General features: G+C 34.0%; 1 protein-coding gene across 4 annotated transcripts in view; it reads right to left on the bottom strand.

Annotated features, from left to right (window-relative positions):
• The window catches only part of MIER1 (MIER1 transcriptional regulator), a 53801-nt gene that overhangs the window by 11821 nt on the left and 25333 nt on the right, over window positions 1-16647 (bottom strand). For all 4 annotated transcript variants that reach the window (XM_007460095.1, XM_007460094.1, XM_007460097.1 and 1 more), the window contains 6 exons: window positions 14390-14548; window positions 13375-13507; window positions 11662-11726; window positions 8274-8346; window positions 2030-2181; window positions 711-792 (listed from right to left, as the gene is read on the bottom strand). In XM_007460095.1, the coding sequence (XP_007460157.1) occupies window positions 711-792; window positions 2030-2181; window positions 8274-8346; window positions 11662-11726; window positions 13375-13507; window positions 14390-14548 (664 nt within the window). The remainder of the gene's footprint in view (window positions 1-710; window positions 793-2029; window positions 2182-8273; window positions 8347-11661; window positions 11727-13374; window positions 13508-14389; window positions 14549-16647) is intronic.

The following is a 16647-nucleotide window of genomic DNA, read 5'->3' as shown; positions in this document are numbered from 1 at the left end:
CCTCTTTCCCCCAACTAGGTTAAGTCCCACTGCAATAAGTTTGGATTGTACCCTCTAATTCTCCTTGGAAGAACTCGTAACTATTTTTCAGCTTCCCTACCTAGGCTCTAAGCACCGTGATGTCAGGGACCTTGTTTATAGTTATGTCTCCACAATTTAGTAGGCCCTCCAATTCTGTTGAATGAATAATCTTTCATTTGTTACATAATGATATATAAACAGTACTCTCAGTGAAGTGGGGTTAGAGCCAGTTTGGAGTAAAAAAGTGAAAAACCTGGATTTTAGTTTTGGCTTCATTATTTATGAATTATGCTTGCCTCAGCTAAGAGACCTCAGTTCTCATCAGTTTTAAAGTGAAGCTAACATCTTTCACCTTACTTAGCTCACAGGATCATTACCAAGATCAAATAGGAAAATGTTTATAAAAATGCCTTAAAATTGAAAGGCATTATATATTTTTATTTAAATGGCCTTATTTTCCCATAAAGGAAGGGACAATATTAACCCCATTCCCCATAATGCCTTGTGTAACACTTGTGTTATATACAAGTTATTTAACAAGTTATAACAAGTTGTTCTCCAGCAAATATTTACTGAATTCAGAGATTAGTATTATTAAATTTAGGATATACCTAGGTAAATTGAAAAGCTTAAATTTTAAATTTCTGCTGTATCATGAAAACAAATAAAAAATTAATATTTATGCTTACCTCTAGCTGCTTTTACATTAAATCTTAATCTTCTTAATGCTTCTTCTGTATCAAAATTGCATTTAACTAATTCATATAATGCCTAGAAAAATAAAAGGCTTCAGTATGTAACCTGGACTATGAACAATTCAAGGCTACAGTTTCTTACGAGAGTAAAGGCTTTTCCAGAATCCAGTGTTTTCATACTTTCTGGAGGACAAATAATTCTAGTAAATGCAACATAAAGAACACTAAAGAAAAACAAACATAATTCATTCCTGATAATTAACTGCCTCTGAATATGTAGAAAATAATGGATAAGCAAATACTCTACTGGTGGCCATGGTACTCTAGGAATTTATAAATAAAAAGAAATTTTATAATAATCACAAGTCCCTTCTTTTTGGTTTTCTGGGGTTCCTATTCAAAGACAATTTAAAACAAATCAGAAAAGAAAAACACTGGTGAAAAAGGCAAGAAAGTATATAATGCTGCTATTAGGTTCATGGTAGGCACTGTTCTATTATATACAGAATAACATTATCCCAGCCAGACAGGTATTCCCAACTTGATGATATCCACAGATTCTATGGGATATGCAAAGGAAGTTCAAAAAGCCTAATAAAAAAATATATACAGGCAAAATAAAATATCAAAATTTTTATTTGAGCTGAAGTCATACCAATGAGTGTGTCAATACTACATATCTTAAGCTGATTATAAACCTCAGACTCCCTGTTGATGACATTACAGATCTTCCTCTACTTACAATGGGTCCCAAAAAATACATCCTAAGTTGAAAATACTGTAAGCTGAAAATGCATTTAATACACCTAACCTACTGAACACCATAACTTAGCCTAGCCTACCTTAAATGTGCTAGAACACTTACATTAGCTTACAGCTAGGCAAAATCATCTAACACAAAGCCTATTTTATAACAAAGTGCTGAATATCTCATGTAATTTACTGAATACTGTACTGAAAGTGAAAAAGAGAATGGTTGTATGGGTACAGAATGGTTGTATCAGTTGTTTACCCTCATGATCACATGGCTGACCAGGAGGTGTGGCTCTCTTACACTGCCCAGCATCACAAGAGATATTCAACACTAGCCTGGGCAAAGATCAGAATTTGAAGTATGCTTTCTACTGAACGCATACTGCTTTCATACAATCATAGAGTCAAAAAATTTTAAGCTGAACCTTCGTTAAGTCAGGGACCATCTGTAAAGGAATTTTGGTGGATAGAATAGCACGAAATGTGACAGCACTTAAACTTATAAACGTATGTGGTTAATATATTTTGGGAATATTGTAAGTTATTTCTTATTCATGTACCTGTTCATTGTCTTTTATGTGAGATCCTTCAGGAATTGCTTCTACACCTTTCTCATCACCTGTTCTTCTAGATGCATCCTTAAGAAATACAATCACTTTGTCTTCCGGTAAGTACTCAGGGTCCCACAGGAGCTGATCATCATTTTCATATACTAAATTAGTAAAATATAATGTTAAAAATAATGCCAAAAATTGATAGAGTTTGTGTTAAAACGTATCACTGAACAAATAACCCATACTTAGAGCCAAAATGTTGAGAACTGAGAGGGAAAGTGTGGTCCCAACTACTTGCGTGACTTCATTCTGGGGCAATATTTATAGCTTAAGTGATTTAAGCAATCTAAACAGAAGGTACCACTTGATGCCCCTTTCAGATCTAGTCTGACTTAGCTTGAGTTTACCAAATTCCAAGCTCCTTGGTTTGAATAGCAGTACCAACACTTCCTACCTGTATGACCCCAGCAAGTTACTTCCCTTCTTTCTGCCTCATCTGTGAAATGGGGAAAACAATCCTATTATACATGGCTGTAAGGATTTCAAGCAATTTAAAACAATTCTGACACATATTAAATAAGTTTCAATGAATGTTAGCTATAATTATGATTTTTGAATAGGGATGTCTAAAAGAATGCTCACCAAATGTTAACACTGCTTATTTCTTGGTGGTAGGATTTGGGACAATTTTTTCTTACATCTTTGTACTTTTCCATGATGCTTGAAAATATATTGTGATAAGCATAAATCATTTTCATAAAACAAGTCATTACTTTTTTTAAAAAAGCATTTAGATTTCATCAGAATTTCCATTATAATAAGATTGAAGCCCCAATTTCATCAAAATTTTATTTATAAGTGAAAGAATGGAGGAGAAACTAAGATGAGAGCCTTGTGGAATCCTAAATGACAGGAAGATGAAAACACAGACAAAATTAAGAAGGAACAGTCACAAGACAGAAGAAATATCAAAAGTGTGGCACCATAGCAGCAAGGGGAAGAAAATGTTTCAGAGAGTAATAGATTGGTTAAATGCTGTTAAACAAGCAGGATGAAAACTGAAGAGGTGCACTGGATATACTAACAAGGAGGGGAATGTTTCAAGAACTGCTTCTGTGCAGAGATGGAAGCCAAAGCCATATTGGAGAGGAATGAAGAGGATATGGAAGGTAAAGAAATAAAGTAGATCTTCTGAAAAGTTCCATGGTGAGGGAGGAGGTAGAGCAGTACAGTAGCTAGAGAGGAAGCACAGCTGAAGAAAGTTTTTGGTTTTGCTTGTTGGTTGGTTTTTAAAGGCATGAGACATAATCACTTAAATGCCAATAGAAAGGAGCCAGCTGGACAAAGACTCTGAATTTAAGAGACAAAGTATAGCTGACAGTGTCAAACTTCCTTGTGTTATGAAAAGGAATTAACAGCTAACAAAGGTACATCTCCTACATACCAGGTACTATGTTAAGTGTTTTCATATAAATTACCTTGTCCCCACCCACTCCCCTGCCACTACACACATACACTTTACATTTTTCCTTAGTAATAAACCTTATTCCTTTTCTAACCTGTTGGTACAATCGTAGTAAAACTCCAAACTGTAAATACAATAAAACTCCCATGATAAAGAGAATTTGGATATACTGCTATTGATTTCTGGTCTGCACTCAGCCTTTATGTGCCAAAGGGAACACACTAGAGTTCTTATATTCTTGGAGTGGGAGTGGGAGATGGACAGTGCCTTACAAGGAAACCCTGATTCAGGAAGAAGACAATGGAGGGTGGGTCCCTGAGTCCCCAGTGTTCTCCCAGTTAGATACCCCACGTTGAGCCTATGAAGCAAGCACAAACTACCTGAGAGATACTTCTGGAATCAATCTGGAAGTCCCAAGTCACAGGATACAGAGATATGCTTATTTAAACTGAGTACACAAACATCACCAGATGGCGCCAAATGACAAGCCAGGTCCCTAGAATTGTGACTAGCAGCCAGATAGGCTAACCCTGAGAATATGATACTTCATTTAATGCATCTAAAAATGACAATGAGGTGAGAACCACTAGCATTCTCAGAGAATAAACCACACTGCCTTAACTGGTTCCAGAAACAGACCAAATCACTTTCCAGTTAAGTTTATACTCTAAATATGACTTCTGACTATGATCTAAATAAAAAGGGCAACACAGTTGATATTTATTAAATATCTATAGAATGACTAAACACCAAGAGATCATAAATTCAGGAAGAACTCCACCATTATGATAAAACACACAAAAATAAGGAGGAAAAATAATCTCTTTTATTTATCTTTTTAAATTTATAATCTCTATAAATATGACAACAGAAGGAAAAAAGTCTTTATTATAATTGTATAGTTTCATGAACATGCTGGATTTTGAAAGATCACAATCACTGAACTGTAACAGCATCTTCTGAAACTATTTCATTCGAATGAATTACCAAGCCTAAATATTAGAACTTTTAAAAAGCAACCATAAATATATCCACCTCATACTACTGAAAGATATAATTTACAAATGATTATAAATAAGTGAAAGAGTCTCAGAAGGCAGGAGCTCGCCTAGTATATCAACACAGGTTGTTAACTGGGGAAGTGCTTTTTATGGTATTTTAAGTAATCAAAGTAAGTGTGTCAGATAAGCAAAAATGAGTTCAAAATAATTTAACGAAGTTCATTATATGTGTGCTGGGGGTGGGAATAGAGATGACAAATGTAGAAAGCTGAGAAACTACACCACAAAATCAAAAACTTCTGCAATCTGGGAAATTCCTAGTGAGTAAGAATAAATGTGAATAAATAAATGAAGAAATTTATAAACCTCCAGTTTCTGTTAAAAAAAAAAAAAGGTGTCATTCCATTTTTAATGCCCAAGTAAAAATTCTACCTAATCAATATATTATGAGAATGAAAATGCTGAAACATAATCAGCAAGGTGTAATAATGCGGTTTATAATAGAGATTTCCACATTCTTAAAAGGTCACACTGTGATTAATGACATGAATTTTAAGTTGTCTAGCTGAGCTTTTCCTATGTGTAGACTAATTGAACTGCCTGTTTCAACAGTACTATTATCAACTAAGGGTAATACATGTGTTCATTTTTCAGTAAGCAACTTAATCAATAATTCGTCTAATATTCATTAGAAACAACAATTCACCTGGTCCTTTGCTATTCACTGCTTTGTAATTCCTAGCCAACATTTACTTACTCTAAAATTTACATCATGCAAGCATGAAAATTTGAGAATACCTTGTTCCTTTCTCTTGACTTTTTTTCCTAAGTAGCCCATCTAATGCTCAGCTAATCTAGTAAAGGGTTCTCAACCTCAGCACTACTGACACCTTTGGCCAGATACTTCTTAGTTTGAGGAAAGGGGTCCTGTGCATTGTAAGATGTTTACCAAGTATTCGAATTATTTAGTATTATCACAAAGCTGCAGCATTTACTCAGTTTTTAGTACATGGGAGAAACAAAACACCCACGTAACTTTAAAAATCATGTTTTTCATACGCCCAGCACTTTTTGGGGAATTAAACCCTTTTCATACAGTCTGAGCAGGGCTGACACTGCTCCCTGGAGCCCCAAGAGATAAATGAGCCAGGGCAAGCCTGAGTACTCACTCTTCTCTTGACTCACAGTAATTCTGGTTGGGTAAGACTCAAGCTGAGTCAATAGAGGCTCTCTCTAGGACTTTTGCTGGAGCAAAGGGGGATGGGGAAGTTCTCATTTTTCCTGGTTCCTGGCTAGAATAGTGAAAAGTATAAGTCATGAGCTCCCAGTATCCATCCTAGCTTGTCTGACAATAAAGGAAAGGGGGAGGAGAGACACCTGATATCATAAAAATCCCGAATCCAGTTTTATTTGAAGCCAGACTAGCCAGAACTTCCCAGTAAAGCAATCAGGTAAATTCTTTTTGCTAAAACTAAACTGAACTCAGTTTTTGTCACCTGCAAGCAAAAGAGCATAAATTGATACTTTCTGAAAATCTGAATAATAAAACCTAAACATAAGGGTAAGATCAATCATCTTTTGGATATTAATGCCACTTACTGACCATTTTCTATGTGCCAAACACTATGCCGCTAAGCACCACACGTAAAAACATCACATGTAAATCCTCGCACGAGCTTTATAAATAAATAGGTGACTGCTATTTTATAGACGAGAAGAAAAAAGTAGTTAAGTAACACGTCCATGGCCAAATGCCTAGATACTGATTTAAGTTTACTGACTCCACATCTGTTTACACTATCTGCACCCACCTGATAACTCAGCTACCAAATGTTTACGAAGTGTCTTATGTGAAAAGGATCTCCCAAGGTATTAAGGATACAAAGATGAATAAACAAATGATCATAATATACTCATTGAGTATAAATGATCATTTACATACATTTAAGAGAAAAAGTTAATGTCTCTTTAGGATACGTATCAGTAATAGGGTTTCCTTATAGCAATGAAAAATTCTAATCCAACTGCCGAATAATTCCTTACAGTTCAGATATCAAGATATCTTAAGTTTTGTGGCACTGTTATCAAAATCACTCAAACCAAATGCTCTCCCTTTTGAATGTGATCACCAAACTGATGAAAAATACCCTGCAAAACTTTCGCTGTAAGGAAAAAAGGCACTATCCCTTTGACAGTTTTATTTCTAACAGTGTGGTCTACCTAATAGTTTTACAACAATTTGGTTTGTGTGCACAGGTTAACCTAAGTGGAGATGAATTCTTGATATCATGACCAAAGTTTGAATTCCTAGAACTACAAAGATGAGGAAAGGGCCTGAACCATAGTGACTCCTCTAAGGCAGTAACCCTGGTAAATGCATCTGATCCTCATACAATATAACATGCTTAAATTTCTCAAAGTGAGAAAGCTTCATAAACCACAGCTTTTCTGGAAAAAGAAAGAAAAAAAAATATATATATATATATACACACATAAAATTGCTTTCTAAAATGTTAAAATGGAAAACAGTAAATCAAAATTGGAGATTGTGATCACTTATTCACTGTGATATCTGACAATGCAAACATGTTAAAATAAAAGATAAACATTAAGAGATAATTAAAACCATCTTTAGCCGTAATATTAACTTGCCACATATAAAAAAATACAAAAGCCAATGGATCATTCATTTTTGCACACAATTACAATGTATTCACAAACACTGTGCACAGAATTTCAATATACAACAAGGTCACTCCATATTGATACCTTTAACATTCCTGTATGTTGCAGAAATTAACTTGAAAGCTATTACTGTTGTGTTAAAACATTTCTACTGTCACTAGAATTTACTAGCCTGTGGTGCTCCCTTAACTGCTTCTGATTTGCTGCTCTGCCCTGAAAGCAGGTGCATACTTAGAATATAAATTAAGTTTCTGGAGGGAATGCTAAAAAAGAAAACAAACAAGACAACAACTCCCAAAGGCTCTGTATATGTAAGGTGAAGTGCGGAAAAGAAAACTGAAATAAAGAAATGATGAAAGAGTTCTAGCATTGAGTGATGTCACACCGCACATGAAAACTCATTAAATGTGTGTGTGCGCACACACACACTCTCTCTCTCTCTCTTTCTGGAACTCTCCCAAAAGCAGATAATCTGAAATAGACTTTAAAAAAAATCTTCAAGTATTCTTTTTTTGTTAAGTATTTATTATTTGTGACTTACCTTAGCACTTTTAGACAAAATAATGAAAAAAAACATGTAAAATTTAAGTATACAAATTGTTTTTCCAAAGTAAAACAATTTTTCCAAATTGTTTTTAGTACACAAACATCAAAATACTCAATTTTAGTAATATTAAAAGTTTCAGAAGAAAATAAACTTTTATATTAGTTGTTTACTTGTTTTTTTTAAAACCTGTCCAACAGCTTCCACTGAAACAAAATAACCTTTTAAAATATAAATCATAAAGGTTATAAAAGGGCATATTTTTTAGAGTACTTAAAATATGAAAAAAATTAAAAGTTGGAATGTTTTAAGTCATCTAATAATTCAATACCAAAGAAGCATTCACTTTTCTTTCTTTCTTTTTTGGCTAGACTTCTATGGACAGAAGTGGAGAAACAGAAAACGTATTTCTTACAGATACTGGTGCAGAGGTCTTCTTTCATAAATCAGTGGGGTAACAAACAAACTGTCATGTTCTTATCCCATTATAAAAACAGTTCATCAATTCAAAAGCATGAATTCAGCTATAAATTAGTAAATTTACTAATAACTCACCTTTTTCATTTTCTTTGTATCTACAAATGCCAACTGGAATCTCTGCTTGAAACATGGAGCCCACCATAATCTCCTATTTTAAAAATAACATAAAACATTAATAAGATCTAGTAAAACAGATTTTATATCCATTTTCTACATTTACCTTCTTGGGTTAACCGTTCCTGGTTTGTCATAAAACAGTTACAACCAATTAACTATCTCAGGGGAGTATTGTGAGGATGCATGAATTAATAATAGGTAAGACCTTGGATATGACTGGATGAAAATATTAGTAATAATAATGGGGTGAAATGGATACAAATTTTACTTCAAAATATGGAGGAAAAGAAATAAAAATGAATTCTTATAATTCAATTATAAGATAACTCTGAAAAGCAGAAAGTCAAGTTAAAGTATTTTCAGAGCATCCCACTCTAAGCTATGGTCTCTGAATCAGCAGCATCACCAAATGCAAATACTCAGGTCTTACACCAGACCTACTGAACCAGAAACTATGAGGATGGGATTTGGCAATTATAAGTGTTTTAACAAGCTGTCCAGGTGATTCTGACACACACTGAAATCTGAGAACCAGAGTTAAGGTAAAGGAAATAACGAAAGGGTTTGTATAAAGCTCAGTAGAGGCCAAACAAATGAAACTCCAAACCAACTGGACAGGTAATTAGTGCCCAACTTTCATTAAAACAATACAAGATGAAATCATACCTTCTCCCAAATGTAATTAAATCTTATTTTAGGAAATCTGGTAATCTATATAGTCAAAACACAGATTAGGGGAAACTGGCTGTTCAGAAAGACAATGAGAAATCACCACTGATGAGATTCTACAAAACATAGGGACCAAGATTAATTACATGGGCCCTCTTTTGTCTGTGGCTAAATGTTAATAATATAGTTACTACATTATCAGAATGAAGACTTATGCAGGAAAGGTACAAAATCATGGTCTAGTAAGTTTAAATAACTCTTGGGATTTGAAAAGTTTCTCTCTCCTGTTATTGTTTCCCACTTTTGTTAGAATTTCATTTTATCTAGTATAACTTCAAAGACATGTTCTATGTAATAAATATATTGCTGCACCTGTATAGGAAAACCAGTTAGTTTTCTAAAAATACCACATTCACATTTTCTCTACTCATATGTAGGAATTTTCTTTGTCTTTCACCATAAAAAAGATTACTCTATTGTCACTTCTTGTGGCTCTTTTAACTTTACTCACCTATGCCTATCAGAGAATAACTAGTCAAGTTATCAACCCTGGCTAGGGCGCTTCTAAAATATAGATCTCTGGATCCATTCCAGACCAATTAAACTAGAATCTCTGGATGAAAGCCATGGTAATCAGTATTTAAAAGTTCTTTAAGTGATTCTAACATGAAGCCAGGGTTGATAACTTCTCGACTGGTATAAAGATACGACACTTCCTTTTTCCTATTGAGTTCAGATAACTTCTTTTCACCTAATTTGTTCTGCAGGGAAGGGAAGGAAAACAGCGTTTAGGAGCATTATGTACCAGGTATCTTATGCAAAATTTTCATTAAATCCTCACCAACTTCGACAAGGTTGAATTTGTCATTCCCATATTATATCTGAGATGAAACTCAACAAAATTAATTTCCTTAGGAACACACTACTAGTAAATTCTGAGCTATAATTTGAACTCAGGTTTGATTTCAAAGCTGTTTCCTCTACCCTAGTTTCTATAAAAATTCAATTTCATCTTACAAGCCTTAGAAGATGAATCTCTGAATCCTGACACTTTTTTACAAATCTCACTAAAATAAGACAATCTGGATTTACTGTGTCTACGTTATTACATATTTTTCCTGAGGAAGGGACTAATACTCCCTAGCAGTAAAGGCTTCATCTCCCCCCATGTTCTTCCTCCTGAGTTTTTATTGCTTCATTAAAAAAAAAAAAAAAAATTCAAGGCTTAATCAAATACTCTCTTGGGAAACTCCAGATACAAAATCAATTTATACTGGAGAAAAGATAAACTTGAACGTGTGGTAGAAAATAACAGTTTAAGATGACTCCCAAGGTTTCTAGCTTTTTTTCACCTCAATTTCTACATGATGTAGGAATCAGAAAAAAATGGATTGAAGAACACTTGCTCAAATAGGTCACACAAATAGTGATCACTTCTGTGATCCTTTTTTCTGTCTTCAGTCCCATCATTCATTCATTGCTCACTCAAGTTAATTAACACATCCGGCACTGGGATAATCTTTCCTTACCACTCCAACCCACACTAATGTCTCTCTCTTCTAAACGTCTCTTTGGAAACCCATAAATAGATCAATTCTGGCTGAAGCCCAGAATCCTTGGGTAGCACAGTCCAAGTTCATTTGAATACTTCATTCTTCCCAACTGAAACTCTAAATATGGAGATTTTCCATTATTTTAATCCACAAGGAGGTTAGCTCTTTTTAAGTTTGCCCCAGGCATCCCAAACTAGACAACTTTAAACAAACTAAACAAACAAAACACCGGGAAGCCTCAAAAGTATTAACTAATTAAGTAAACAATCATGACTCAAAAAGTGCAGAAAGGCCACTCAATTTGATATTTTGGGCTATTCTGCTTCCAAATAAATGACTGCTTATGCCCTAAATTAAAAATCAGACCTATGAAAAAGAACACTAAAAAACCTCAATGGAGATTTTAAGAGAAATATCAGGTCACCTATCTCAACAAGAATGACATCATCTCTTCTATATATATGATTTGCCCTGATCAATTCTATATAACATTTTGATAAATCTTCCTAATAAGTCAACTGCTTTGCAACAGCTTAAAATTCTTCAATTTAACCACATGATTAACTACACAATGTTATACAATTTTATATTTAAAGACTACATCAATATATTTAGACTCATTTTAGAAATTAATTATGGATAGTTATACCGAAGCCCAAATCTGTCTCTTCACACAATATACTCTAGTTGTAAATATCGACATTAATATGGGATGGAAAAACTTGTAATCTAACTTATTAAACAAAATTTACTTAACAAATACCAAAGCCTCCACAACTGCTTTCTCAAGTATAAAAAAAAAAAAAAAAAAAATCACATGTGATACTTTTTATAGTGTAGCTAACAAAAGTGTAATTGTAGTGGTTCAGAAATTTGGATTTCTAATCTTGCTCTGAGTACTGGCTTACTCAACAAAGTCCAAATTTTTCTATACCATTATTTTATTTATAAAAAGGTAAATTATTTTTCTTACCTGGATGTATTAAGGGAAAGTCTAAACATTCATATGTCACAAAAAGACTTACTTCAATTTTATCAATATTTATACTTAGTAAAAGAATAATTACACTTGGCTTTTTAAATATTTATTTATCTAAGTTTTGGGAAAATACGGCTCTAACTACCTTTTTCCAGTCTTCTGATGGTATATAATCTTCATCTTCTTCAGATTCTTCTTCTATTTCACTATCTAGAATAAGTAAGACAATAGTACTATAAAATGATTGCTTATCCTATCCATTCTTATTTCTACCATCAAGTATTTAAATACGCCAAAAGTTATTTGCAGAGGTAGGTCAAGATATTTTTAATCAAATAATACCCTGTCAGTTAAAACAAAAAAAACAAAACTCATAAACCTTCTAGGACAATCTTCTTAGACAACTGTATTTTCATAAAATGATTTCCTACAAAAAATTTTAAGAAAAAATCTGATTCAGAGTCAAGATAATCTGTTTCTAAGCCTAATTCTCCTTCCAACAGCTTGGTGACAGAATAAATTATATGATCTCAGTTTCTTCCCTTATAAAATAAGAACTGGGGCAAAACAGTGGTTTCTGAACAGTGCTCCTTAAAGCACTGACAACTCTGTAGCACCACTTTGGGGGGAGCGCATGAAGAGAGGGTATGTATGTCTTCCCAACTTCTATTTTATTCAGAGCAGGCAAGCTGCTATTTGTTTACATTTTGGACTAAGAATGTATTTACATAAAGGGGTGGGAAATCTGAAAACCATGAGACTGTCAGCATCTTCTCAACTCTAAAATGGCACACGAAATTCAAAAGGGTAACACTGCATACAGAAATTAATTCTTCCTATGGAAAAGCTAAGATAGGCAGTATATTTGTAGCTTCAATGCATACACCATAACTAAAATACCAGATGTGAATTATGAAATATTATTTCAAGAGGCAGTCACTTAGTATCCCACTTTTGAGCAAACTTTGGCAATGGATCTGCTCCTGGTTTAACTAAGGGAAAAATACCACATTTCCCCCAAACAATTATCTCAGTAACTAATCTCTCTGTGCATTGATATACTTTTCAGTTGGACCATATCTGTGATCAAAGTTCACAATAAAATTATTATTAGCAGCCCTACATTCACTTCTAAACAAACTGTGTAACAGAAGTCACTCATACAAAGAAGTAGCCATGTTTAATCAGTTATTACTTTACCACATTTCATGAGAGGTTATTGTTCTTCAACTATTTTCCTTTTTCAAGTATAGAAATTTAGACCACATATTTAAACTAATAACACTAATGTTTAACTTTTTCTTATCTTACTTCCAGAGTAAGGAGCAGATGAAACATGCAAATATTCAAGATACATATATTAAATGTTGTCTTGACTATTGGTCATCTCTGACTAGATCATAACTGTAGAAAAATTAGGAGAGTTCTTTGTATAACATATTCCTACTTCAAGAGTCAACCACTTTTTGGACTTGGGAGCCATTGATTAGAGAAAGCAATGCTTATGAATATATCAAGGCTGAGGAGGCAAAGAAAGCAGAAAATGGAAAACTGAGGAAAAGACTAGGAGAAATAAAAAAGATGACCATGAAACAAACTAAAGAACAGTCAAGCGGGAAAAAAAGGAACATACTCAGAATCGGGCATCATAGTGACACAGTAATTACTGTAGTATATTCATGGACAAGAGGGCCCCAGTACTGCTAAACTAATAATCTAGAACAAAATCCCATTACTGATGAGCAAGATTTCAAAATCAATGAATTCAAACAGAGTAGTGAAAAAAAACCACTAAAATTTTAGGCATATATTAAGCAGTAAAAATCATATCCAAAAAACAGTAACTAATAACACTTACTTGTATCAAAATATTTACATCGACGTGGACGGATTATTTCCTGGGCATCTTGAGAAGCAACAGATTGTGATGGATCATCATTGGAAGACTGAGTTTCATCCTCTTGACCTGAGGAATCTTTTATATTCTCTTCCTGTGGAATAATAAATTATATCTCTAAGATAAAAAGAAGATTGTTGCAGATGAAAGGTCATAGTATTCCAAATACAACTGGAAGGCTAAAATAAATATACTAAGTGGTGTCTTGGGGTTGGATCCTGGAACAGGAAGAAGAACATCAGTGGAAAATCTCATGAAATCTGAATTGTCTGTAGTTTAATTAATAGTATGGTACCACTGTTGATTTCTTAGGTTTTTTTTTTGTTTTTTTTTTTTTTTGCATTACGCGGGCCTCTCTTTGTTGTGGCCTCTCCCGTGTGGAGCACAGGCTCCAGGCGCGCAGGCTCACCGGCCATGGCTCACGGGCCCAGCCGCTCTGCGGCATGTGGGATCTTCCCGGACTGGGGCACGAACCCATGTTCCCTGCATCGGCAGGCGGACTCTCAACCACTGCGCCACCAGGGAAGCCCAATTTCTTAGTTTTAATAAATAGACCATGGTTACACAGATGCTAACATTAGGGGTAATTGAGTGAAGAATATACAGAAACTCTGTACTATCTTTGAGCCTCTTCTGTAAATCTAAAATTATTTCAAAACAAAATAAAAGTGAATACGGAACTGCCAATTAGCCTTTATTACTTTAAAAAAATAGCATTTTTTAAAAAGTTTGTACAAATTTATTTAGACTAGGCATTGATAAGAAATCTGGAATGACACAGAAAACTATTACTTCTCTGGAGTAGATTACAGGGGACTTCCAATTTGTATTACGTATATCTATATATTAACTTTTAACATTTAAATGTATTACTTTTAAAGTCAGTAAAAACAAATGACAAAAATAAGCAGTCAAAATGAATGTATTAATAAACTTTAACTTCAAGAGGAATAAAAATATATGTGTATAACCTTACTTTATTTTCCCCACTACAGCCACTGTTATCATCATTATCAGCATCTTCATCATCTTCACCTTCTTCCTCCTCCTCCTCCTCCTCATCTTCCTCAGGTAGTCGAATAGTACTATCATAACCATAAAGGCTGAGAAGTTCATGAATTGGCATGTCGCCTTCCTAAATAGAACAAAATAAAAAGTTAATTTCTGAATAGGTGATATTTCATATTCCTATAATTCACAAATCTGTTGAGTATACTCTTAGAACTGTTATGAAGAATTCTCAAATCATAAAAGGTAAAACTGAATATAATTCTGAAACCTAAGAAAATCCTAGGCTTCTACTATTCTTTTCTGCATCAATTCAGTGAAAGTACACCAATGTTCAGTTAACACTACGTATGGATGCTCACACTTAGTAAGCGTACCATACATAATTTGGGAGTGGGGAAATAGAATATCAGAAAATAGACTGTAAACTAAGTTAACAAACCCAGAAAGGGGGATGAAGTTCATAGCCCAGCCCAAATAAATTAAAACAGCAATGACATACATGAATGATACTGGATTATATTAGCTATATATTCTTTTCTAGGTTTATGTATAATTGCATATAAAATCCTTTCATGGAATCCTTACTATCCATCTTACAAAACTGTTGTATTATCTCCATTTCATAGATGAGGAAATTGAGGCTGGCAGATTAAGCAATTTCTCCAAAAACCACACAAGTTACAAGTAGTGAGGCCAGATTTCAAGTCTAATTACAAAAGCCCATACTCTTATCATATACCAGGCTGCCTCAGCCAGGGACCTGGACCTTCTCCAACCATCACAAAAAACATACCCTCCTGAAGGTGAAATGAAGAAATATCCGTATGTAATGAAATTAAATCATTACATTCTGCAGAAGGTACTCACTCTAATCAATAATCAAGCATTATAAAGTATCAGGGAAACATGACAGAATTGATTATAAAAAGGAAATTTTACACAGACACACACATACACACTCTGAAGAAAAATTTAACTGAGTCAGTCAGTTTAGAACCTAGAAAAAGGATAATCATGAAACAAGACTTTTCTATTTCTCCAGCAGTCTTGTAGCCTCATTCATGGATAGAAATAAGTCTAGCCCATGTGTTAAATACACTGTTATAGTGGGCATGAATACATCAGACTGGACGATATAACCTGGTGACACTACTTAGATCACACAGTGACACTAAATACTTAGATCATACAGTTAACCCCCATCACTCAGAATTCGTGTGTGAAAAGCAACTAATGATTATAATTGGAAAAAATTTTCTTATAGAAAGAAATAGGAAGAAAATACTGTTTAACACTTCTATTTCACACTGTAAATGGATATTCTAGTTATAAATCAGTCTGTGAATCTGTTTCTGAAACAAATCAATGACAAGCTGGCATACTTAATTGACATCTCGTATTGTGATTCTCAAGGTGCAATAACACAGACAGGGCTTGAAGTGTTCAAGGATCTAGTCCCTGCAGATATCTGGTCCAGTACCAAGCATCTGGTACAGGAGACAGAAATTTGGGAATTAGGAGTCAGGATTTAAGAAGACAGAACTTCAAAATCAAGAAAGAAATAAAATGAGAAAAAGATACAGAAAAGGTGGGTTATATAAACAATCATAACATATAGCTTCCATAAAGTGTCTTCTATATGCCAGGCATTTGTGATAAGTGCTCTGATTCCACTATCTTATTCTCTTTTCTTAACAAAAGCAGAGTGAGAGTATTACACTATCTTATTTGATCTTTAAAAGTACCAGATGACAGTGCTACCTTTATATATGTAAATAAGAAAACCAAGCAGAGAGAAACATCATGCAGTGACAGAGACTTTACTATAATACCTAGACCTCCTAATCCCAGCTCATACTTTCCATAAACTTCTGCACCACGAATGAGAAGCAGGTTTAACAATGAAGTCACTTCTATGACCAAGCCACTGAAGTCACTATTATGAATAAGGGCCAAACCAGGAAAAACACTTCAGTGTAGGTTTGCAACTAACATTTACATGGACCTTGAGAATTCATAAACAGCTTGTTTCATAATATTTATTACATCTTTAAGACTACCTTAATATGCTACTACTACCTCTAATTTTTACAACTGAGTTAACTGATACTTTGAGAGATCACAAAAAAGAGGTATGATTACCAATCAAATAAATGTCTTCAAGTTCTCTACCTTTTGTCTGTCTTATTCAAGGGCAAGAGAATCACCTTGAGCCTTATTTAA

This window comes from Lipotes vexillifer, unplaced genomic scaffold (genome assembly GCF_000442215.2).
Source record: "Lipotes vexillifer unplaced genomic scaffold, Lipotes_vexillifer_v1.1 scaffold134, whole genome shotgun sequence".
In the NCBI taxonomy this organism is placed as follows: domain Eukaryota; kingdom Metazoa; phylum Chordata; class Mammalia; order Artiodactyla; family Lipotidae; genus Lipotes; species Lipotes vexillifer.
This window is presented reverse-complemented; position numbering and strand designations above follow the sequence as displayed.